This window comes from Bombina bombina, chromosome 7, assembly GCF_027579735.1.
Source record: "Bombina bombina isolate aBomBom1 chromosome 7, aBomBom1.pri, whole genome shotgun sequence".
NCBI lineage: Eukaryota > Metazoa > Chordata > Amphibia > Anura > Bombinatoridae > Bombina > Bombina bombina.
Window position 1 is genome coordinate 574,462,813 of NC_069505.1, and position 23,793 is coordinate 574,486,605.

Sequence of the window (23,793 nt, forward strand, 5' to 3'; positions counted from 1 at the left end):
TATATATATATATAAATATCATAATACAAATTGTCTGGCTCCTTAGCTTAGATGCTAGAGCTAGAGAACGAAGAAAAAATGATAATAGGAGTAAATTAGAAAGTTGCTTAAAATTGCTGCACTATCTGAATCACAAAAGAAAAATGTTGGGTTCAGTGTCCCTTTAAGGAAACGGGATAAGTCCATCTCTAAATTGAGGCCGTTAGGAGTTAAGTTATCCAGGTTAAATACCCATTTAGATTCCAATTGTAGAATATATTTATTTTACAAGATATGCCAAGTCCACGGGTTTCATCCTTACTTGTGGGATTTATCCTCCTGCTAACAGGAAGTGGCAAAGAGCACCACAGCAGAGCTGTTACATAGCTCCTCCCCTAACTCCTCCCCCCAGTCATTTTCTTTGCCTCTGCTAGTAATAGGAAGGGTAAAGTGATAGTGGTGACAAAATGATAGTTTTAATTTCTCCAATCAAGATATTTTTTATTTTAAATGGTACCGGTGAGTACTATTTTGATCAGGGAGGATATGGAAGAAGATTTCTCCCTGAAATTGATGATCTTAGCAGCAGTTACTAAGTTCAATTATGGTTCCCATTAATCTGAAGGTAATGATGGAAACTTCAGTGTGAGGACGGTCTCATGCAGTAAACAGCATTTGAGGTATGTGTCAGCCTATTTTTCTCTGCGGAAACTTGGTATATCAGAATTGGCTGTATTTGGTTCCTTATAAGGGGAACAGGGTAAACAGTAGTCCTAAACCATAAGGGGAGTTACTGTTATGTCGGGTGTTTTATTTCCTACATCATTGCAGCACATTTCATAAGCAGCATATTAATTGACACTGGGACTTTTATTTTCACAAATTTTATTATAAAACAGTAAAATAAGTTTTATTTGATAAATAGTTGTTTGGGGACCACATGGCTGTTTTTAACCTCTTCCCATGCGGTAGTTGAATTTCTTAGTGCGACGTCCATTGTGGGCGGGGCCTATTTTCGCGCCTCAGATGCGCAGTTTACTCTGAAGGAGACAGCAGACATTAGCTCCGGTTGGGCCCTATCTGTGTTTTACACTATCCGGATTGGTGTTGATTCGTTTGGCGATTATCTGGGGGCAGGTAGGCGCCACAGGAGCTGTGGCGAGGTGCAGGGGTCATTATTTAGAAAATTTTATTATTTTTTGAAAGTAATATTCCTGTAAAGAGTAAATTCAATCCTTGCATGTGAATGCAATAATTTTTGGAAATTTATATGTCTATATCTACTTTTTAAACGTTCATAGACGTTTTTAAGTGTGCTTTGTGTGTTTTTATTTCTTAAAGGCACAGTACTCGTTTTTTGCAAAATTGTTTTTGTCAACAAATAAAGTATTTACCAACTGTTGTGGTTATTACTACTTTGTTCAACATGTCTGACATTGAGGAAACTCATTGTTCTATATGTTTAGAAGCCATTGTGGAACCCCCTCTTACATTGTGTACCTCTTGTACTGATAGAGCCTTACACTGTAAGCAACTTATTTTAGGAAATGAAAGTATGTCTAAGGATGAGTCTCAGTCTGAAGAGAATCAGGATATGCCATGTAATTTTCCTCAAGTGTCCCAACCTTTAACACCCACACAAGTGACACCTAGTACATCTAGTGCGTCTAATTCTTTTAAAATACAAGAATAGGTTAATTCATAGATACTACACTCAGACTCTTTAGCTGATCCCACAGTAGATGATATAACCTCAAAAGATCATCTCAAATGAATACTGCAATAGGGGGGGATGTGGGATAGCGCTGCAAGAGCTGAGTCGGTTGCTCTAATTAATTGTGTGATAATCCGATGTGTTCAAAAAGGTAAAAATATATATCATATGTTTGTTTAAGATGAGCGTTAGTATTTGTCCTGATTAGGAGAGTGGAGTATGTCAAATTCTTAAGTAGGTGATAAACCTGACCTTAAGGTGTCGTAGTTTGGTGGTATAACCAAAGATAGTCTAATCCACAAGTGTAATTTAACTTCAATGTGGGCGAGATAGCAGATAGTTAAAATGTATCAGTATGTCAAATATAAGAAGGAATTTAAAGGAGATGTCAATCCAGTGGCGAAAAATGTTTTGAGTAAAGATTAGTTAAATCAGGTGTAATATGGGTTAATACCCAGAAAATAAGTTCCTCCCACAGAACTAATTTGTATTAAAACTTATTTAATATTGTACATAAGAAAACATTTAAAACATCTAATGTAAAGAATATATGTGGAAACATCCACATTTAAAACCAAATAGATACAATAAATCCTATGAATGATGCCGGCATCTGAAAAATGATAAATCTTAAATCGAGTTATAAGTGTATATTGCATCTTTAGCGTTTTATGTACACAGAATGACTTAATACTAATTCAGCGTAACTAGATACTTATTAGGCGTGTTGAATAAAGAGCAATACGTTATTTACTCAAACAGTAGATTTGTGTCAAGTTATACAACAGGTATTCTATTCATATACATTACAGTGTTAGTCTCATATATTGAAGCGGATACCGTAATGCATCCTGATGGTGTGTTATCGGTAATATGTACCACAAATAGCGAGTGTTATTAAAGAATAACCTTATTACAGTGTCCGTTCCCGTGGATGCTGTCAGCAAGTTCAGAGACAGACTTAGCCGTTCCTCAGGGGAGTCCAGTGGTCGATACTACTCTTTAGATGTGGTTCCGGGTTAGGGCTCACTAGCAGTCCGTGATACACCGAAAAAAGAATTGCGGTATCAGGTGATTTTCCGCTTGATTAGAATGAATTTCAGACTGGTACGTTAGTTTGGAAATACCGGATCATGGGGCAGGAATTATACATACAGAGACTATTCCTATTTTGGATATAGCTCAATGTACCTGTCCTAACCGTTATATATTGCTGGATATAGAATGCACCAGCTGGTAGTGTAGGGGTTCAGGGTCAACAATCTCTACGCGTTTCAGCTGCCAGGGGCCTTTATCTTGATAAAGGATTCAGGAGGGTCAATACATGACCTAAAGGATGCGTACCTTCACATTCCTATCCACAAGGATCATCATCAGTTTCTAAGGTTTGCCTTTCTGGACAAACAATATCAGTTTGTGGCCCTTCTCTTTGGGTTGACCACAGCTCCCAGAATCTTCACAAAGGTGCTAGGGTCCCTTCTAGCGGTTCTCAGGCCGCGGGGCATAGCAGTGGCGCCCTATCTGGACGATATTTTGGTTCAGACGTCAACTTATCATCTGACCAAATCTCACACGGACATCGTGTTGTCATTTCTAAGAACTCACGGTTGGAAAGTGAATATAGAAAAGAGTTCACTTGTTCCACAAACAAGAGTTCCATTCTTGGGAACTCTGATAGACTTGGTAGACATGAAAATCAAAAATTCTAAATACTTGCCGAGCTCTTCAGTCCATTCCTCGGCCATCAGTGGCGCAGTGTATGGAGGTCATTGGATTAATGGTAGCAGCGATGGACATCGTTCCGTTTGCTCGCTTTCATCTCAGACCACTGTGCATGCTCAGACAGTGTAATGGGGATTATGCAAATTTATCTCCTCAGATAAATCTGGATCAAGAGACCAGAGACTCTCTTCTGTTGTGGTTGTCACAGGATCATCTGTCCCAGGGGATGTGCTTCCGCAGGCCATCATGGGTTATAGTGACAACGGACGCCAGCTTCTTAGGCTGTGGTGCAGTCTGGAATTCCCTGAAGGCTCAGGGAACTTGGACTCTGACGGAGTCTCAGTTGCCAATCAATATTTTGGAACTGAGAGCAATATTCAATGCGCTTCAGGCGTGGCCTCAGTTGGCACTAACCAAGTTCATAAGATTCCAGTCAGACAATGTCACGACTGTAGCATATATCAATCATCGGGGGGAACAAGAAGTTCTCTTGCGATGATAGAGGTATCAAAGATAATCCGATGGGCAGAGATTCACTCTTGCCACCTATCAGCAATCTATATCCCAGGAGTAGAGAACTGGGAGGAGGATTTTCTAAGTCGTCAGACTTTTCATCCGGGGAGTGGGAACTCCATCCGGAGGTGTTTACATCGTTGATTCATCAATGGGGCACACCGGAATTGGATCTGATGGCATCTCAACAGAATGCCAAACTTCCACGCTACGGGTCCAGATCAAGGGATCCTCAAGCAGTACTGATAGATGCTCTAGCAGTACCTTGGTCGTTCAACCTGGCTTATGTGTTTCCACCATTTCCTCTCCTTCCTTGTGTGATTGCAAGAATCAAACAGGAGAGTGCTTCTGTAATTCTAATAGCGCCTGCGTGGCCACACAGGACTTGGTATGCGGATCTAGTGGACATGTCGTCTCTGCCATCGTGGAAACTGCCATAGAGACAGGACCTTCTCATTCAAGGTCCGTTCCAACATCCAAATCTAAATTCTCTGCAGCTGACTGCCTGGAGATTGAACGCTTGATCTTATCTAAGCGGGGATTCTCTGAGTCGGTCATTGATACTCTGATTCAGGTTCGCAAGCCTGTCACTAAAACTATTTACCATAAGATATGGCGTAAATATCTTTATTGGTGTGAATCCAAGGGTTACTCATGGAGTAAGATTAGGATTCCTAGGATCTTGTCCTTTCTCCAAGAAGGATTGGAGAAAGGATTATCTGCTAGTTCTTTAAAAGGACAAATTTCTGCTTTGTCAATTTTATTACACAAGCGTCTGGCGGATGTCCCAGACTTTTCAGTCTTTTTGTCAGGCTTTAATCAGAATCAAGCCTGTGTTTAAACCTGTTGCTCCACCATGGAGTCTGAATTTAGTTCTTAATGTTCTTCAAGGGGTTCCGTTTGAACCCATGCATTCCATAGATATTAAGCTGTTATCTTGGAAGGTTTTATTTTTAGTTGCTATCTCTTCTGCTCGAAGAGTTTCTGAGCTTTCTGCTTTACAATGTGATTCGCCTTATCTTGTACTGTATTCCATTCTGATAAGGTGGTTTTGCGTACTAAACCTAAGGTTGTTTCAAATAAGAATATTAATCAGGAAATTGTTGTTCCTTCCTTTTGTCCTAATCCTCCTAAGAAGGAACGTCTATTACATAACTTGGATGTGGTCCGTGCTTTGAAGTTTTACTTACAAGCGACCAAGGATTTCAGACAAACATCCTCTCTTTTTGTTGTTTATTCTGGAAAGTGTAGGGGTAAAAAAGCTACGGCTATCCCTCTATCTTTTTGGCAGAAAAGTATCATCCGCCTGGCATACGAGACTGCTGGACAGCAGCCTCCTGAAAAAATGACGGCTCATTCTACTAGAGCTGTGGCTTCCACATGGGCTTTCAAAAACGATGCTTCTGTTGAACAGATTTGTAAGGCTGCGACTTGGTCCTCCCTTCACACTTTTTACAAATTTTACAAATTTGATACTTTTGCTTCTTCTGAGGCTATTTTTGGGAGAAAGGTTCTTCAAGCAGTGGTGCCTTCCGTTTAGGTTCCTGTCTTGTCCCTCCCTTTCATCCGTGTCCTAAAGCTTTGGTATTGGTATCCCACAAGTAAGGATGAAACCCGTGGATTCGGCATATGTTGTAAAAGAAATGGAAATTTATGCTTCCCTGATAAATTGATTTCTTTTACGATATGCCGAGTCCACGGCCCGCCCTGTCATTTTAAGACAGGATTTATTTTATTTTTCAAAACTTCAGTCACCTCTGCATCTTTTAGCTTTTCTTTTCTCTTCCTATACCTTCGGTCGAATTACTGGGGGGAGGAGTTAGGGGAGGAGCTATGTATCAGCTCTGCTGTGGTGCTCTTTGCCACTTCCTGTTAGGAGGATAAATCCCACAAGTAAGGATGAAACCCGTGGACTCGGCATATCGTATAAGAAATCAATTTATCAGGTAAGCATAAATTTCCTTTTTTATATCTCCCCTACCCATATCTTCCAGTTTAGCTTTACAATTCAAAAAGTGTTTGTGGACTGGTTGGTCTTCCCATTAATAGTTGAAGTAAAAATGGATATCTTTCTAGAGTGCCTACAATATTTGCAGCAGTTACACGGAAAAGATACCTTTCAATTTGTTTCCTAACCCGGGAGGCAGGTTTGTTGTCCATCAGCAGAGGCAGTGGGATTGGGATGGCCCTACACTGCGCATGCACATTAGTCTCAAATGCCGAATGTTGCCACTGCCAGATCCATTTCGCTATTTTCAGAGCCAGATTTCTTTTTGTGGAAGTGCACTAAAATATCTGGATTTGCACAGATCTAAGTGTGTCGCCCTTTCACAAGAAGACATCCAACTCAAAAAAGAGCTGAATGGTGCTGGCTGATCATATTCAGCATTCGTTTCCTAATGAATAATCTGAATGCACATGCCTAATTTTGAGTCTGGTGTGAGGGAAGGCCAACTGGTGACCAGAGTACTAAATGCGACCCTTGGCACTAGTTTTTGCGGTCCTTTAGGAAAATCAGAACTAACAAGCGCGTGCCTAGGATAAAGCATATCTAAAAATACGTGCTTTGGAGTGGAATTTTTTATTTGGTGATTCAGAGCAAGCAATTTTAAGCAACTTTCTATTTTACTCCTATTAACAAATTGTCTTCATTCTCTTGGTATCTTTATTTGAAAAGCAAGAATGTAAGTTTAGATGCGGACCCATTTTTGGTGAACAACCTGGGTTGTTCTTGCTGATTGGTGGATAAATTCACCCACCAATAATAAGTGCTGTCCAGGGTTCTAAACAAAAAAAAAAATAGCTTAGATGTCTTCTTTTTCAAATAAAGATAGCAAGAGAACGAAGAAAAATTGATAATAAGAGTACATTAGAAAGTTGCTTAAAATGTTGTGCTCTATCTGAATCACGAAAGAAAATGTTTGGGTTCAGTGTCCCTTTAAACATTCATAATTTAGATAGAGCAGCAACTTTCCAATTTACTTCTAATATCAAACTTGCTTTGTTCTTTTGGTATTCTTTGTTGAAGACTAAACCTAGGTAGGCTGATAGGAGCTTAGGATTGTGCACGTGTCTATAGCAGTCAATGGCAGTGCTTGCAATGATGTATAACATTGCTATAACAAATGTTGCCAACACAGCTGCGATATGGCTTGAGACACATGCATGCTCCTGAGCTCACCTAGGATTACTCTTATAAAGGATTCTAAGAGAACTAAGCAAACTTGATAATAGGAGTTGTTTAATTTTTACTTTCCTGTCCCTTTTAAGGCTTCTAAAATATTGATCTGCAGCTCCCATGTGCTGGGACGTTGGCTATCACTTATTTCTATCACTTATTTCTCATCTAAATAGAATATTTCTGACTTGGCTAGTGGCCTTTATCCTATATTTAACAGGCGCCACCTGGTGTATTTTAATCTATTTACTTTAAGCTGTTCCTTGCCATTCTAGGAAGAAATATAATAAAAACGTATTAACGTATATTATACGTTAATACGTTTTTATTATATTTCTTCCTAGAATGGCAAGGAACAGCTTAAAGTAAATAGATTAAAATACACCAGGTGGCGCCTGTTAAATATAGGATAAAGGCCACTAGCCAAGTCAGAAATATTCTATTTAGATGAGAAAATAAGTGAGTTATGATTAGTACTAAGCAAAGCCTAGTACAGATAAACACATTCCTAAAAGGGGTGTGCAGGTTGGGTCCCTGGGCCAGAATCTCCTGGATACTGAACAGAAGTAAACAGCCATGTTGTATTATATCAGCCATATTAGATGTACGTATTTGTACTATATTCTATCAGACCCTTGCAGACATCCTCAAACTGGGCCCTTAAGAGGTTTTGGAACTACGTTTCCCATGATGCTCAGCCAGCTGATTTGCTGGCTGAGCATCATGGGAAATGTAGTTCCAAAACCTCTGGAGGGTCAAGTTTGAGGATGTCTGCAAAGGGACTTATTTATCTCATTTATTGGAGCATGTTCCTTTTGTATTACCGCCCCTAGCTGTGTGTAACCCCTACAAAGGTTGTCTATCTAGAACTTTCTCTGGCGTGGGAGCGGAAAAGCTTCAGCATTTGTGGCGTTCCCTCTTGATAATATATATATATATGTCATTTTGTATGTCTGAGGAAGGGGCTAAACCCCCGAAAACGTTCACATATTTGGAATAAACTTTTGAAAAAGACCTGGTGAGTGCACTCCTTCTTTTGCTTGTACAATTCTATCTGTTGCACCCCAGACACCTGTGTATTGTTAGCTGGAGTGCTTGTTTATATATGTGTGTATGTATATATGTGTATATATATGTATGTATATATATATATAGAATATAAAAAGTCTACACACCCCTGTTAAAATGTCAGGTTTCTGTGATATAAAAAAATGAGACAAAGATAAATCATTTCAGACCTTTTTCCACCTTTAATGTGACCTATAAACTGTACAACTCAATTGAAAAACAAACTGAAATCTTTTAGATAAAGGGAAATAAAAAAAATATGGTTGCATAAGTGTGAACACCCTTTTATAACTGGGGATGTAGCTGTGTTCAGAATTAAGCAATCACATTCCAAATCATGTTAATTAGGAGTCAGTACACACCTGTCATCATTTAAAGTGCCTCTGATTAACCCCAAATAAAGTTCAGCTGCTCTAGTAGGTCTTTCCTGACCTTTTCTTAGTCACATCCTACAGCAAAAGCCATGGTCCTCAGAGAGCGTCTAAAGCATCAGAGGGATCTCATTGTTAAAAGGTATCAGTCAGGAGAAGGGTACAAAAGAATTTCCAAGGCATTAGATACCATGGAACACAGTGAAGACAGTCATCATCAAGTGAAGAAAATATGACGCAACAGTGATATTACCAAGAACTGGATGTCCCTCCAAAATTGATGAAAAGACAAGAAGAAAACTGGTCTGGGAGGCTGCCAAGAGGCCTACAGCAACATTAAAAGAGCTGCAGGAATATCTGTCAAGTACTGGCTGTGTGGTACATGTGACAACAATCGCACGTATTCTTCATATGTCTGGGCTATGGGGTAAAGTGGCAAGACGGAAGCCTTTGCTTACGAAAAAAAAATCCAAGCCCAGCTAAATTTTGCAAAAACGCATCTGAAGTTTCCCAAAAGCATGTTGCAAAAGGTGTTCTGGTCTGTTGAAACTAATGTTGAACTTTTTGGCCATAATTCCAAAAGATATGTTTGGCACAAAAACAACACTGCATATCACCAAAAGAACACCATACCCACAGTGAAGCATTTTGGTGGCAGCATCATGCTTTTGGGGCTGTTTTTCTTCAGCTGGAACTGGGGCCTTAGTCAAGGTAGAGGGAATAATGAACAGTTCCAAATACCAGACAATATTGGCACAAAACCTTCAGGCTTCTGCTAGAAAGCTGAACATGAAGAGGAACTTCATCTTTCAGCATGACAATGACCCAAAGCATACATCCAAATCAACAAAGGAATGGCTTCACCAGAAGGAGATTAAAGTTTTGGATTGGCCCAGCCAGAGCCCAGACCTGAATCCAATTCAAAATCTGTGGGGTGATCTGAAGAGAGCTGTGCACAGGAGATGCCCTCGCATTTTGACAGATTTAGAGTGTTTTTGCAAAGAAGAGTGGGCAAATCTTGCCAAGTCAATATGTGCCATGCTGAAAAACTCATACCCAAAAAGACTGAGTGCTGTAATAAAATCATTAGTCTAAAGGTGTTCACACTTATGCAACCATATTATTTTAGTTTTTTTATTTCCCTTTACCTAAAAGATTTCAGTTTGTTTTTCAATTGAGTTGTAAAGTTTATAGGTCACATTAAAGGTGGAAAAAGTTCTGAAATGATTTCTTTGTCTCATTTTTTTACATCACAGAAACCTGACTTATCTACTGTGTGTGTATGTGTATATATATATATGTATGTGTGTATGTGTATATATATATATATATATATATATATATATATATATATATATATATATATATATATATATATATATATATATATATATATATATATATATATATATATATATATATATATATATATACATGTACACATACAACGCATAGAGGAAGTCCAGCACTCACTTGCAAGCTCTCAGCTAAGATTAAAAGCAAAACTGGAAGAGTTAGTTACACATCTGGCCAAAAGGGACAAGCCCAGGTACCACGTCAAGGTCTCTCCCAAAACCGGGGTCCCTGATACAGCAATACAAATGCAAGCTCTCAAACAAACTGGGAACAAGTCATGGTTCACAGACTTATGTAATCACCCTGGACATATAGAAAACATACAAAACACGGAAGGGGACTGCAGTTTCAGACTGGACTGGGTACAAATCATATGACCCTGCAACATGCACAGCCCTGGGTGCTCAATAGCACTATCAGGAAGCTGCTATGTTCCCAGTCACAGGCAGTTAACCCCAGACAATTCTGGGTGCAAGGCCCATAGGGAAAATTAGAAAACAAATTAATACAACACACAAAATGGATCCTTGGTAACAAAGGGGAGAAAGTTTTTGGGTAAACTGCCCCTTTTATGGTCATGCAAAGAATTAACTGTCCAACATTTATCCTCTGCACCCAGGAGGAGGATGGCTCAACCTGCCTTCACCATGCTGCAAAGAGTGGAAACCTGCCCATGTTGAGTTTCCTGTTGTCTACGGGGCAAGTAAATGTAAATGCCCAGGTGAGAGAAACACCCTAATATGATTGTCCCATAAGCAAACCTGGCAATATCCCTTTAACGCTTTCCACCATTTGTCAGGATAATGGAGGTTGGACACCGATCATCTGGGCCGCAGAGCACAAGCACATTGAGGTGATACGCACATTACTGACCCGAGGAGCAGATGTCACCCTGCAGGACAATGTGAGTAGCAATCTGTCTGCTCTGCATTCTTCCTGTCTTATTTTACATTTCTAATACTTCCTAGCTTCATATTTCTTTCACTTGTATCCTTTTTCTTATCACCCTTTTTCATTCAAAGCCTCTGCGTCACAAATTAATTTGCTTCTCCTTCATTGGCTGGTTACTTATTGAAAAAATAGCTCTCACCTTGCTAAAGGTGTTAAACATGTAAGCAAATTCACTCTTAATTGGAGGCACATGTATGCCGCTGTTGATTGGCTGGCCAGCACAAGGGTGCACACCAGGTTTTGCGTGTTTAACTCGTTAGTGGGGTATAGTCTAAAAAAAAAAGGAAATTATTTAAAATTAAAAAAACTATAAACAATAAAAATTATTACATTTTGTTAAACTAATTTTTTTTTATTTTTTTTTTAGTTATTCCTAAATTGGAGTTTTTCATTAGGAATAATTTTTTTCCTCCTTAAACACCCTGTCTCTTTCCTTCTTCAGGAGAAGAACGTTTGTTTGCATTGGGCATCTTTCACTGGTAGCGCTGAAATTGCTGAGGTTCTGCTCAATGCTCAGTGTGATCTGCATGCGGTCAACTTCCACGGAGACACCCCTCTGCACATCGCTGCACGGGAAGGCTTCATTGGCTGTGTCAAGTAAGCGCTCACCCACGCATTTATCTTAATGAGTTAATAAGGGAGAAGGGTGGGAAAGAAAAGTAGACACAAGGAGAGATGAGATGCTAGAAATGTGAGCTAAGTAACTATGGAGGAAGGGCTTTAGTGAGAGGGAAACATGTGTATGTGTGTATGTATATTTCTTTCCTAAGATATAGTGAGTCGACGGCTTCATCAATTACTGTTGGGAATATCACTCCTGGCCAGCAGGAGGAGGCAAAGAGTACCACAGCCAAGCTGTTAAAGGGAAAGTCTACTCCAGAATTGTTATTGTTTAAAAAGATAAATAATCCCTTTATTACCCCAGTTTTGCATAACCAACACAGTTGGTTTAATACACTTATTAGCTCTGTGATTACCTTGTATCTAAGCCTCTGCAAACTGCCCCTTTTCTTAGTGCTTTTGACAGACATGCAGTTTAGCTAATCAGTACAGACTCCTAAATAACTCCACAAGAGTGAGCACAGTGTTATCTATATGACACACATGAACTAGTACTGTCTAACTGTGAAAAACTTTCAAAATGCTCTGAGCTAAGGGGCAGTTTTCAATGGTTTTAGAAATCAGTTTGAGCGTAGCTAGGTTTAGCTATTCAAAAATACCACTAAGGGAACAAAGCTAATTTGATAATAAAATTAAATTGAGAAGTTGTTTAAAATTACATGCCCTATCTGAATCATGAAAGTTTAATTTTGACTAGACTGTCCCTTTTAAGTATCACTCCCCTACCCACAACCCCCAGTCATTCTTTTTGCCTTCGGTGCAAGGAGGAGGTGAAGTTTTGGTGTTTTTTCTACCACACGTCAAGAGAGTAAGACTAAAGGAAAGATTTCCTTTTCCTCTTTCTGCAGGGTCAGTCATATCTTTTTGGGTCGGTTTCATATTGTGGTCTTATAGGGCCAAGTTGGTCTAGCTTTTTTCTGGTGACGGGAAGCAGCCTCAAGTCTGACTATGTTATTACTATGATTAGTAATAGACATACAAAGTAGGTTTCAGACTTTGTAGGTTAGGCTAGCTGAGTCCACGGATCATCTTACTTACTAATGGGATATTCACCTCCGGGTCAGCAGGAGGCGGCAAAGAGCACCACAGCAGAGCTGTTAAATAGCTCCTCCCTTCCCTCCCACTCCAGTCATTCTCTTTGTCTATGTAAGTGATAGGAAGTGGTAAAGTCAGGTGTTAGTATAGATTCTTCAATCAAGAGTTTATTATTTTTAAAGTAGTGCAAGATTGTGCTGCTTTGTCCTATAGTGTAGCCGTAGTCCATATCCGTCTCTTCAGTAGAGCATTGGTGTTTTTAGAGCAATGGGAACTTATGGGACATAATTCTCACTGCGCCTCCCATAGATTGTATGCTGCCCTGTTTGTGAAAGTCTGAGGGAGAAATGCTCAGTACTTTTGGTCTTCCACAGGCCAATGTGAGGGAGAGTACCTTGCAAGCCAGGTGAGCTGCCTTACTGCCGGGCAGACTTCTAAGGTAAGTTCTAACTTGTATTTTCTGGGGTACGTACACAGAAAAATTTGGCACTTGTATACAAAAAATGGACACAAGATGACATTATCCTTAGGAGGGGTTAAGTCATAGGGCAGTTTCTGCAGACACTGGGGACGTGGAGAAGTAGCTCTTACGTTTGGTACAACAGGATGGCAACTCCCAATGGCTTTATTTTAATTTAGCAGCCGATCGGCAGGTTTATTTTTGCTGCGCAGCTAGTCTGATTATGTATAATTGACAATCTCCCTCTCCCAATGGCTTATTTGGTATTCTAGTGACATAAATGTGATAAAGTAATGAACGTGACAAGTGATAAAGTATACTTAAAATAAACTAAATGCTTATAAAAGTTCATATAAGGATATGTATGTTCTTCTACAATCTTCACGCTTCTATTTTCTTTTGATCCTCATATGAAAAGAAAGAAAGAAATGCCACATAGCGTAATTCTGTAACCTTTTCAAATGTAGAATGCGTGTGTACAAGTGCTTACTCACATGGGATGGAGCTATAGCCAAGCTCAGGTTTACGCGCACACCCAATGTTATACTGTTGGGTAAACAGTTGCTTGAACCGGATATTTGAATAAAATGGATTTATTAAAATATAAGTATAAAAAGCGCCACAAGAGCTGCAGAGACCACCAAATACAATCGGATTGGCAATACAATCAAGTAATTGCTCATGTTGGCAGTTGTCGCTTTATTAAGATAGGCTCTGGACGTTTTTAAATGAAGATATGTGTAAACCAATATTTTCCTTAACATGTGCATATATATATATTGTCTAGAGTTTTTGTGTTGAAATATCGGCAGTCTAAAGAAAATTAATCATGATTATGCCCACTTCCAAAATGGAGGACTAAATACCGGATATCCGGCTTAAACCTAAAACATTCAAATAGGACTTTCAGACATGCGCACACCATTCCTTGAAAAAGCTCTTTTGCGAAACGTACGTCGGATACATTGTTTCTTGTTCTTTGGCGTCCTTCCAAGAATCTGCACACCAGTGAGGAGAGCAACATATGCTGGACTCTTAAGGGGAAGGTTGTGTGGTTAAGTTTCTGCACTCCTTACCACGGTCTCTAGCATTGTGTATAAGCTCAATTTGAGCAATTACTTGATTGTATTGCCAATCCGATTGTATTTGGTGGTCTCTGCAGCTCTTGTGGCGCTTTTTATACTTATATTTTAATAAATCCATTTTATTCAAATATCCGGTTCAAGCAACTGTTTACCCAACAGTATAACATTGGGTGTGCGCGTAAACCTGAGCTTGGCTATAGCTCCATCCCATGTGAGTAAGCACTTGTACACACGCATTCTACATTTGAAAAGGTTACAGAATTACGCTATGTGGCATTTCTTTCTTTCTTTTCATATGAGGATCAAAAGAAAATAGAAGCGTGAAGATTGTAGAAGAACATACATATCCTTATATGAACTTTTATAAGCATTTAGTTTATTTTAAGTATACTTTATCACTTGTCACGTTCATTACTTTATCACATTTATGTCACATTTCTTTGGTTTTTGTGATATCCTGGTATTTGCTATCACTTATTTGGTATTCTAGCAGACCGGGAGGTTTAACTTTGTTGCGCAGCTAGCCCTGTTATCTTTGCTAACCCTTTCATACTCCAAACGGCTGTTTTAAAAATTGTCTAGCCGACCGGGAGGTTTATCTAGTGAATATGCAATGTGCGCTATGCGGTTCATTCTCCCGATGGCTCTATTTCTGAAGCGGAGTGTTGCCGCCGGGAGGTTTACTTTGTTACGCCCACGATGGGCGGAGATGGACTACATGACATTGCGTGTTTTTTTTACACATAGCCCTAAGCCCGATGTAACGGACAGTGACGGTGGATCTCCTCTGCTGTGTTTTATCACGCAGCAGAGAGGCTTCACATTCTGTGTTAAAAGGGTGTTCTTATGAACTCTGGATGCCTACTATTTGTACTTTCCTTCCAGTTGGTAGACACATGCCTCAGTAAAGCTGAGCTGAGGTCGGGGGTTTTTACCTTATGGGCTAAAGAATTATTTTTCCCTAAAAAAAAGTATTTTGTTTTGCCATTTAAAGTCACAGTAACATCAAAATTTTAGTTTACAAATTTGTGATCAGTTGTCCAAAAGATCCCTGTATATGTTAATAAAGTTATTTTTAATATTTAAAGACACAGTATCTCTAGGATATTTACATTTTATGTGATCAAGAATGTGAATAAGGATGTTACATATACTTTATGCTTTGCCAAACAAAACTTTCTGTTCTGGGTTTTACAGTTCAGAGATAAACCTCTTGTTCAGAGCCAAAATTGTCTCGGTTGCATTCTGACAATGTTCAATATATTCTGCAGCCTTCTCCTCAAGTGTCTCAAAAACTTAGCGTCCATTCAACCAGTGCCCTGCGCTTCCTCCACGACTCCTCCTGGAGTTACCTTGCAAGAGTCCAGGATGCGTTGTTGGTTTTTCCCATGCTGCAGGGAGAGCGCAAGAGGAAAAATAAACATTCAGTGAACAGGGTCACAGTTATTGCTATCTCTGAGGTCCTCTTCCAGATGCCTGAGTATACTTCGGTAGCGCCTGAGAATACTCAGATTCTGACGGTATAATTTCTCCTGTTGATACTGAAGTGGTATCTTTAAGGTTTAAGCTAGACCACCTCCGTCTATTACTTAAGGAGTTTTTAGCTACTCTGGAACGACATCATGGTCGTTGTTCTTATGTCAGATCGAGTTTCTCAGGTCATTACTAAAGAGAGAACGGGTATCTCCTTTTTCTCCATTTCCTATATTGAAAGAGCGGTTTTCCTTAGCGGACTCCTCAAGGAGTCTCGGCAGACGGTATACAAGGTGGATCAATTTCCACGCTAGCCAGGAGACCTTCTATTCCCATAGAGGATAGTTGTTCCTTTAAGGAGCCCAAGGATATAGGGGGGTTGCCCAGGATGGCAACCTAGGTGGATATGACTACCTTATGTGGCAGCATACTGGTTCATACGTTGTCTAATTCTATTCGGACCAGACATTCCTCTCGAGGAATTCCAGAATAAGAATTTCTTTCTATTAGCTAAGTTTAAAGTGGGAAAACTAAGCTTTCAGGCTTACCATATTGGCTCGAAAATCTTAATGGTTAAGATCTTGGTTTGAGGATGCGTCATCTAAGACTAGTCTTTGGCGATTCCTCCTTTTTTGGGCCTAGGTGTCGGGAGGTGAGGGTCATTCCCTCCCTCTAACTAAGATTTATTTTTCATTGCTTTCAGAAATTCAAGGGAATTTTTTCTATTCTTCCTACGAGCAGGAGGGTAGTTCAGTTCTCGAGATTATCTGTAGACCGGACAAAGAGAAAGGTGTTCTTGCACTGTGTAAGAGACCTCTCCGACATGGGAGTGATAGTTCCTGTTCTGATACAGGAATAGGGTCTGGGATTTTACTCCTATTTGTTCATGGTTCCCAAAAAAAGAGGGAACCTTCATTCCAATTGTAGATTTCAAGAGTCTAAACAAATTGCTCAAAGTATCGTCCTTCTAGATGGAAACTATTTGTTCCATTCTCACTTGATCCAAGAGGGTCAATTTATGTCAACAGTGGATTTAAAAGGCGTGTACCTGTATGTTCCCATTCACAGGGATCATCAGAAGTTCCTAAGGTTTGCCTTTCTGGCCAATCACTACCAGTTTGTCACTTTTTTCCTTTCGGTCTTGCCTCAACTCCCAGAATTTTCTCAAAGGTTCTGGGGTCGATGTTGGCGGTGCTTCGTTTCCAGGGCATTACAGTGGCACCGTATTTGGACGCCATCATTTTATCAAGCAAGATCTCAAACGGGCATGGTGTTATCCTTCCTGCGATCATCACGGGTGGAAGGTAAATCTGGAAAAGAGTTCCTTAGTCCCAAATTCAAGGGTACCCTTCTTGGGAACTATATTAGATTCCCCATCTATGAAGATTTTTCTGACAGAGGTCAGGAAATCAAAGTTTATCAATATTTGTCTAGTCCTTCAGTCCACTCCTCGGCCATCAGTGGCTCAGTGCATGGAGGTAATCGGGCTGATGGTGGCAATAGACATCATCCCGCTTGCTCTGTTCCATCTCAGACCTCTGCAGTTAAACATGCTCAGGCAATGGAACAGAGATTATGCAGATTTGTTTCCTCGAATACTACTGGATCAGGAGACAAGGGATTCTCTTCAATGGTGGTTGTCTCTGGATCATCTTTCCCAGGGAACCTGCTTTCGCAGACCCTCTTGGGTGATTGTGACAACAGACGCCAGCCTTCTAGGGTGAGGAGCAGTCTGGAGTTTCCTAAAGGCTCAGGGAGTTTGGACTCAATCAGTCTTTTCTTCCTATTAACATTCTGGAGCTGAGAGCGATCTTCAATGCTCTTCTGAACTGGCCTCAGTTAGCCTTGGTCCAGTTTATCAGGTTCCAGTTGGACAACATAACTTCAATGGCTTACATCAATCATCAGGGAGGAATGAGGAGTTCGTTAGCGATGACAGAGGTAACCAAGATAATTCAGTGAGCAGAGGCCCATTCTTGTTGCCTGTCGGCGATCCACATCCCAGGGGTGGACAACTGGTAGACGGACTTCCTGAGCAGGCAGAACTTTCATCCGGGGGAGTGGGAACTCCATCCGGAAGTGTTCTCCAGCCTGATTCTCAAGTAGGGTTAGCCGGAATTAGATCTCATGGCATCTCAACAGAATGCCAAGCTCCTGAGATATGGGTCGAGGTCCAGGGACCCCCAGGCGGAACTGATGGATGCTCTGGCGGTTCCTTGGACCTTCAGTCTAGCATACCTCTTTCCTCCGTTTGCAATTCTTCCTCGGGTCATTGCTCGAATCAAGCAGGAAAGGGCATTGTTGATCCTCATTGCACCTGCTTGGCCTCTGTGAGTGCAAAAGAATATTGGTTACTGCGCTAAGAAACCCTATTAAGCCTGTGATAAACGTGAGGATACCCCAACCTCTGTTGAATAAATTAAATAAGAAAAAGACTGGATATAAAAAAACAGAAAAAATCTTCTAATCATAAGCGCTATTAAAAGCTTAAAATAGGTGACAGTGATGCATAAAAAACTATGTGAAAAAATGAATAAAACAATTGTTAACCTACAGACTAATAAACCTTAAAGATTGTGTATTAAGTGAAGCCTACAACCGGCTAAATAAAAAACAGAATAGGATAAAGTGCAAAATCTGCATAAATTTAATACAAATATATTAAAACATTAGAACAAATACAGAACTCCACATGCGTCGATCAGGCGCAAATATAAAGTGTAGCATACAAATTTTGAAACAACTCGCAACAATATATTGGAGCTATGTTGCAAAAATAATTACAATGTATCAATGTAAAGTGCTAGCAATAAAAACAATAAAACAAAGGTACAGATGGTTTCCAGGCGAATGTAAGGATAAATTCAAACGACAAGCCAGACGTTTTGTCACGGAGTGAAGCTGAAATGAAATAAGGAACCGGATCACACGGCAGAAAAGACACCAATCAAAGGTATTCACTTTTACTTACATTGGACACAGTGAAAAGATGTATGAATCTCCCCTCTGTGGCAGGCGGCTCCCGACAGCATACACTTCAATGCGGCAATCCAATATGGCGATAGGTTGGAATGGAATATTCGTCCGAATCACTCTTTTGCCGGAGGGTAGCTGAGGACAATATCTACGGAAGCCTTAGAGGGATAAAACACTTCAAGGTACAAGAGCAACATGTTTCAACCTGCTTGGCCTCGCAGGATTTGGTATGCAGATCTGGTGGACATGTCATCTCTGCCACCTTGGAGACTTCCGTTGAGGAAGGACCTTCTAATTCAAGGGACCTTCCTTCGCCCAAATTTAGTTTCTCTGAAACTGACTGCTTGGAGATTGAACGCTTAATTTTATCCAAGCAGGGTTTTTCTGACTCGGTCATAGAGACCATGATTCAGTCCTGTAAGCCTGTAACTAGAAGGATTTACCATAAGATATGGCGTAAATATCTCTATTGGTGTGAATCCTAGGGCTACTCATGCAGTAGAGTTAGGATTCCTAGAATTTTGTCTTTTCTCCAAGAAGGTTTGGAGAAAGGTTTATCGACAAGTTCCCTAAAGGGTCAAATTTCGGCCTTATCTATTTTGTTACACAAACGTCTGGCGGATGTCCCATACGTGCAGTCATTTTGTCAGGCCTTGGTCAGGATCAGGCCTGTGTTCAAACCAGTTACTCCTCCATGGAGTCTGAATTTAGTTCTCAAAGTCCTTCAAGTGGCTCCGTCTGAGCCTATGCATTCCATAGATATTAAGTTGTTATCTTGGAAATTTCTTCTGCTCATAGAGTGTCAGAGCTCTCGGCATTGCAGTTTGAGTCCCCTTTCCTTATTTTCCATTCTCATAAGGTGGTTTTAAGTTTTAAATTAGGATTTCTTACTACGGTTGTTTCCGATCGGAACATTAATCAGGAGATTGTTGTTCCTTCCTTGTGTCCTAATCCTCCTCCTCAGAAGGAACGACTTTTGCACAATTTGGACGTGGTCCGTGCTTTAAAGTTTTACTTGCAGGCGACTAAGGATTTAAGTCAGTCGTCTTCTTTGTTTGTGATTTTCTCAGGAAAACGTTAGGGACAGAAAGCTACGGCAACTTCTCTTTCTTTTTGGCTGAAGAGTATCATACGTTTTTTGCATATGAGATTGCTGGACAGCAGCCTCCAGAGAGAGTTACGGCTCATTCCACGAGGGCCGTTGCTTCCTCATGGGTATTCAAGAATGAAGCTTCTGTGAAACAGATTTGCAAGGCCGCAACTTGGTCCTCTCCACACTTTTTCAAAGTTCTATAAATTTGACACTTTTGCTTCGGCTGAGGCCGCTTTTGGGAGAAGGGTTCTCCAAGCAGTGGTGCCTTTCGTTTACGTTCCCTGTCTTGTCCCTCTCGTGTCATCTGTGTACACTAGCTTGGGTATTGAATCCCATTAGTAATTAAGATGATCCGTGGACTCATCCTGTCATAAAAAAGAAAAGAAAATGTATGCTTACCTGTTAAATAAATTTATCAGGTAAGCATAAATTTTCTTTTTGTAAAGGCTAGAGAGCTGTGTTTTATCTGGAAATATTTCTAATACTACTTTTTTCTGTTGAGATTTCCTCACAGGGGCAGATTTCTCCTTCTAAAATATCTTCTATCCAGGTATGATAAGAGAGACATTCCTTGAACTGGGTTCAGGACCCGCCTCTCTGGGAGTGATAGTTCCAGTCCCAGTCTGGGAACGGGATCTAGGTATTAACCTCAAGTTTCTCAGGTTTTGACCTTCAAAGCAGTATCCATTCTTCTCTGGTCCAACAGGGCCCGTTCATAACGAACATAGACCTGAAGGATGTGTATTTTTTGTTCCCATGATTCGGGATCTTCTCAAGTTCTGAGTTTCGTCATCCTAGAAAGACTTTTAGGGTGCTTTTCTGGACAATATAGGGTTCGGGTGTCATCCTTCCTTTGAGCAAACTCTCTTTCAAGAGATCTTGTCCAATCTAGTTTCTCATGGATGGGATATGAATCGGGAGAAGAGTTCCCTTGTTCCATCTACAAGGGTGATTTACTTGGGGACATTAATAGATTCTCTATCTAGGAGAAGATTTCTATCAAAGGTCAGATAATCAAGGATTTATTCCTTATCCTCTCTTTGCAGTCTACTGTCCGGCCAACAGCAAGCTCTAGTGGTCCGGTAGATAGATTAGCCTTTTGCAACCAGAAGGTTGGGAGTTTGGATCTAGCTGCAGTTAATTTTACTTTCACTTTTCAGTGACTTAACGTATGGAGGGAATTGGTCTGATGGTTACCATGGACATCATTCCCTTTGCTATTTTCCATAAAATGGAGAATATTGGGATCTGTCTCAGATGATAGATCTAGATCAGTCAACAAGAGACTCTCTCCCACAGTGGTTTTTCAGGAGTATCGGTCTCCGGGCGCGTGCTTTTGGAGACATTCCTGGGTGATGTGACCATGGATAAGGGGCAGGTGAGACAGGAAGATGGGCTCACTAACCTTTTTTTGTTTCAGAGCAGTTTTTCTTTGTTGCAGAAATGGCTCCAAGGAACAGGAAAATTCCTGAGAAATTGTGGATGCGGAAGTCTCAATCATTGCTAAATTGCTAGCTGTAACTTTTAAATAGGGGCTCCAGACCTTACGGAAGCTGAAGAGGCTCAAAAAGTATACGCCCTAACATTATTGCGATCACGGACAACAGGATAGTAGATTCATGGTTTCCGTCTGCCTGCTACGTATATCACATGGTTGACACGTGATTGATGGCTTACTCGAGTGCTGTAACGGTCCATAGAATGGTCTCTGAGAATGTCTTTATCCCTCCACGAAGGCATAGGAGCGCTCAGTAGTTGCCGCTTTGACCGACATCACCTACAGAGATTCACCTAAACACCTTGCCAATTGAACTTTGTGTGTAAAAGGATCTTTTTTGTCCTTTCTTCTTACCTATATTCTGCAGCTTTATCAACTCTGCAGCCCGGAAAGGAAAAAAGACTAACCACTAATCAGCTTATGCTTGTGAAAACGCTTCTCTTTTTGCTTACTAAAAAGACTGTCTGCTTTGTTTGCTCTAACAAACGATTTTCAACTGGAGCAATTTTTGCCTTGATTCTGCCTACTAAAAAGACTTACTAAAAAGCCTTTTCTGTTTGTTTGCTCTAAAAGGCTTGGAATGTAAGCATTATTTGTCTGTTGGATACACCTGTCAGCAGTATTTTTGCTAAGAATTGTTTTATAATTTTTTATGCAATATTGATTTTATGTACTGTATTTTTTTATGTTTCTTTATGTAATGATTTGTTAATGTTTTTCATTGTGCTAAACATAAGGATTGTATATGTAGTAAATAATTCATTTGTTTATATTTGCACAATTGAACCACCACTCATTGAGAATTGCCTACTAATTTGTATACTACACACATTAAGCTGTCTTCTTGACAGCGCAGCTGTACCCTATCACTTGCCTGCAGTTTCCACTGCAGTCAGTGTGATTGTTCTTTCAAATATAATTTCATTAAGGAGTTAGGGATTCCTTAAAACTTCTAGTTGCTTTGTGTGATTACTCTCAGCACTGAGGCTTTTACAAACCTTTTTTGTGATGTGACCACGGATGCCAACCTGCTGGGCTGGGAAGCAGTCTGGGACTTGTTTGTGGCGCAGGGATTACGGTCTCGGAAGTGTCTGCTCTCCTCTTTAACATCTTGGAGTTTAGAGCGATTTACATTTCTCTGATGGCTTGGCCTCAGTCGTCCTTAGCTTGGTTCCAGTCGGACAATATCACCTCAATGGCTTATATCAACCACCAGGGAGGAACTCTGAGTTCCTTAGCCATGTAGGACGTGACCAGTGTTCCCTCTAAGGCCCGTTTTGTGTGCGGCCCAGCAGTGAAACAGTTAATTAGGTAACCACACCCTGCAATTAGTAAACGCTGCACAATGCAGATGGTAAGGTATGGTTCTCCTGTTAACTGTTTCACTGGTTCTCTTGTTAACTGTTTCACTGCTGGGCTGCACACAAAACTGTCCTTAGAGGGAACACTGGACGTGACTTGGATTGTTCAGTGGGTGGAAGCTCACAATTGCTGTCTGTCATTCACTTTCCAGGGGTGAACAATTGGGAATCGGACTTCTGAACAGACAGATATTTCATCCTGGGGAGTGGGCTCTCCATCCGGAGGTGTTCTCTAGATAAACCCTCAAATGGGGGCTGCCTGGAGTTGGATCTGATGGCATTTCGGCAGAATGTCAAGCTTCCAAGGATGCTCTGGCAGTTCCTTGGGATTTCAGTCTAGTCTACCTGTTTCTTCCTTTTTCTCTGGTTCCATGAGTCATGCAGGAGAGAGCATCGATAATTCTAATAGCTCCTGCGTGGCCTAGCAGGATCTGGTATGCAGACCTAGTGGGGATTTCATCTCTCCCACCATGGAAACTGCCTCTGAGGAAGGACCTTCTACTTCAGGGTCCATTCATTTATCCAGATCTTGTTTCTCTGAAGCTGACTGCTTGGAGATTGAACGCTTAGTGTTTTCTAAGCGTGGCTTTTCTGAGTCTGTAATTGAGACCATGATTCAGGCTTGCAAGCTTGTCGCTAGAAAGATTTACTATAAGGTATGGCGTAAATATCTTTATTGGTGTGAATCCAAGGACTACTCCCTGGAGTAGGGTTCAGATTCCTAAGATTTTGTCTTTTCTCCAGGAAGGTCTGGAGAAGGGTTTGTCAGAACCCTGAAGGGTCAGATTTCTGCTTTATCTGTTTTGCTACATAAGCGTCTGGTGTACGTGCCAGATGTGCAATACTTTTGTCAGGACCTGGTCAGAATCAGGCCTGTGTTTCGGTCTATTGCTCCTCCTTGGAGCCTTAACCTTGTTCTTAAAGTTTTGCAGCAGACTCCGTTTGAGCCTTTGCATTCCATAGAGATTAAGTTATTATCTTGGAAGGTTTTGTTTCTTGCTTTTCTCCTGCTCAGAGTCTCGGAGCTCTCAGCTTTGTAGTGTGATTCGCCTTATCTTATCTTTCATGTCGATAAGGCGGTTCTTTGTACGAAGTTAGGTTTCCTTACTAAAGTGGTTTCGAACAGAAATATTAATCAGGAAATTATTGTTCCTTCTCTGTGTCCTAATCCTTCCTCTCCTAAGGAATGTTAGTTGCACAACTTGGAATGTTGTGCGGGTGCTTAAATTCTATCTAAAGGCGACTAAGGATTTTTGCCAGTCTTCTGCCTTGTTTGTCGGTTTTCTCTGGGAAACGTAGGGGTCGGAAGGCGACTGCTACTTCTCTTTGGTTGAGAAGT

General features: G+C 40.6%; 1 protein-coding gene across 2 annotated transcripts in view; it reads left to right on the forward strand.

The window, feature by feature from the left end:
• EHMT2 (euchromatic histone lysine methyltransferase 2) overlaps positions 1 to 23,793 on the forward strand; it is a 135,154-nt gene that overhangs the window by 90,397 nt on the left and 20,964 nt on the right. For both annotated transcript variants that reach the window (XM_053721981.1, XM_053721982.1), the window contains 3 exons: positions 10,521 to 10,622; positions 10,701 to 10,805; positions 11,295 to 11,449. In XM_053721981.1, coding sequence (XP_053577956.1) covers positions 10,521 to 10,622; positions 10,701 to 10,805; positions 11,295 to 11,449 — 362 coding nt within the window. The remainder of the gene's footprint in view (positions 1 to 10,520; positions 10,623 to 10,700; positions 10,806 to 11,294; positions 11,450 to 23,793) is intronic.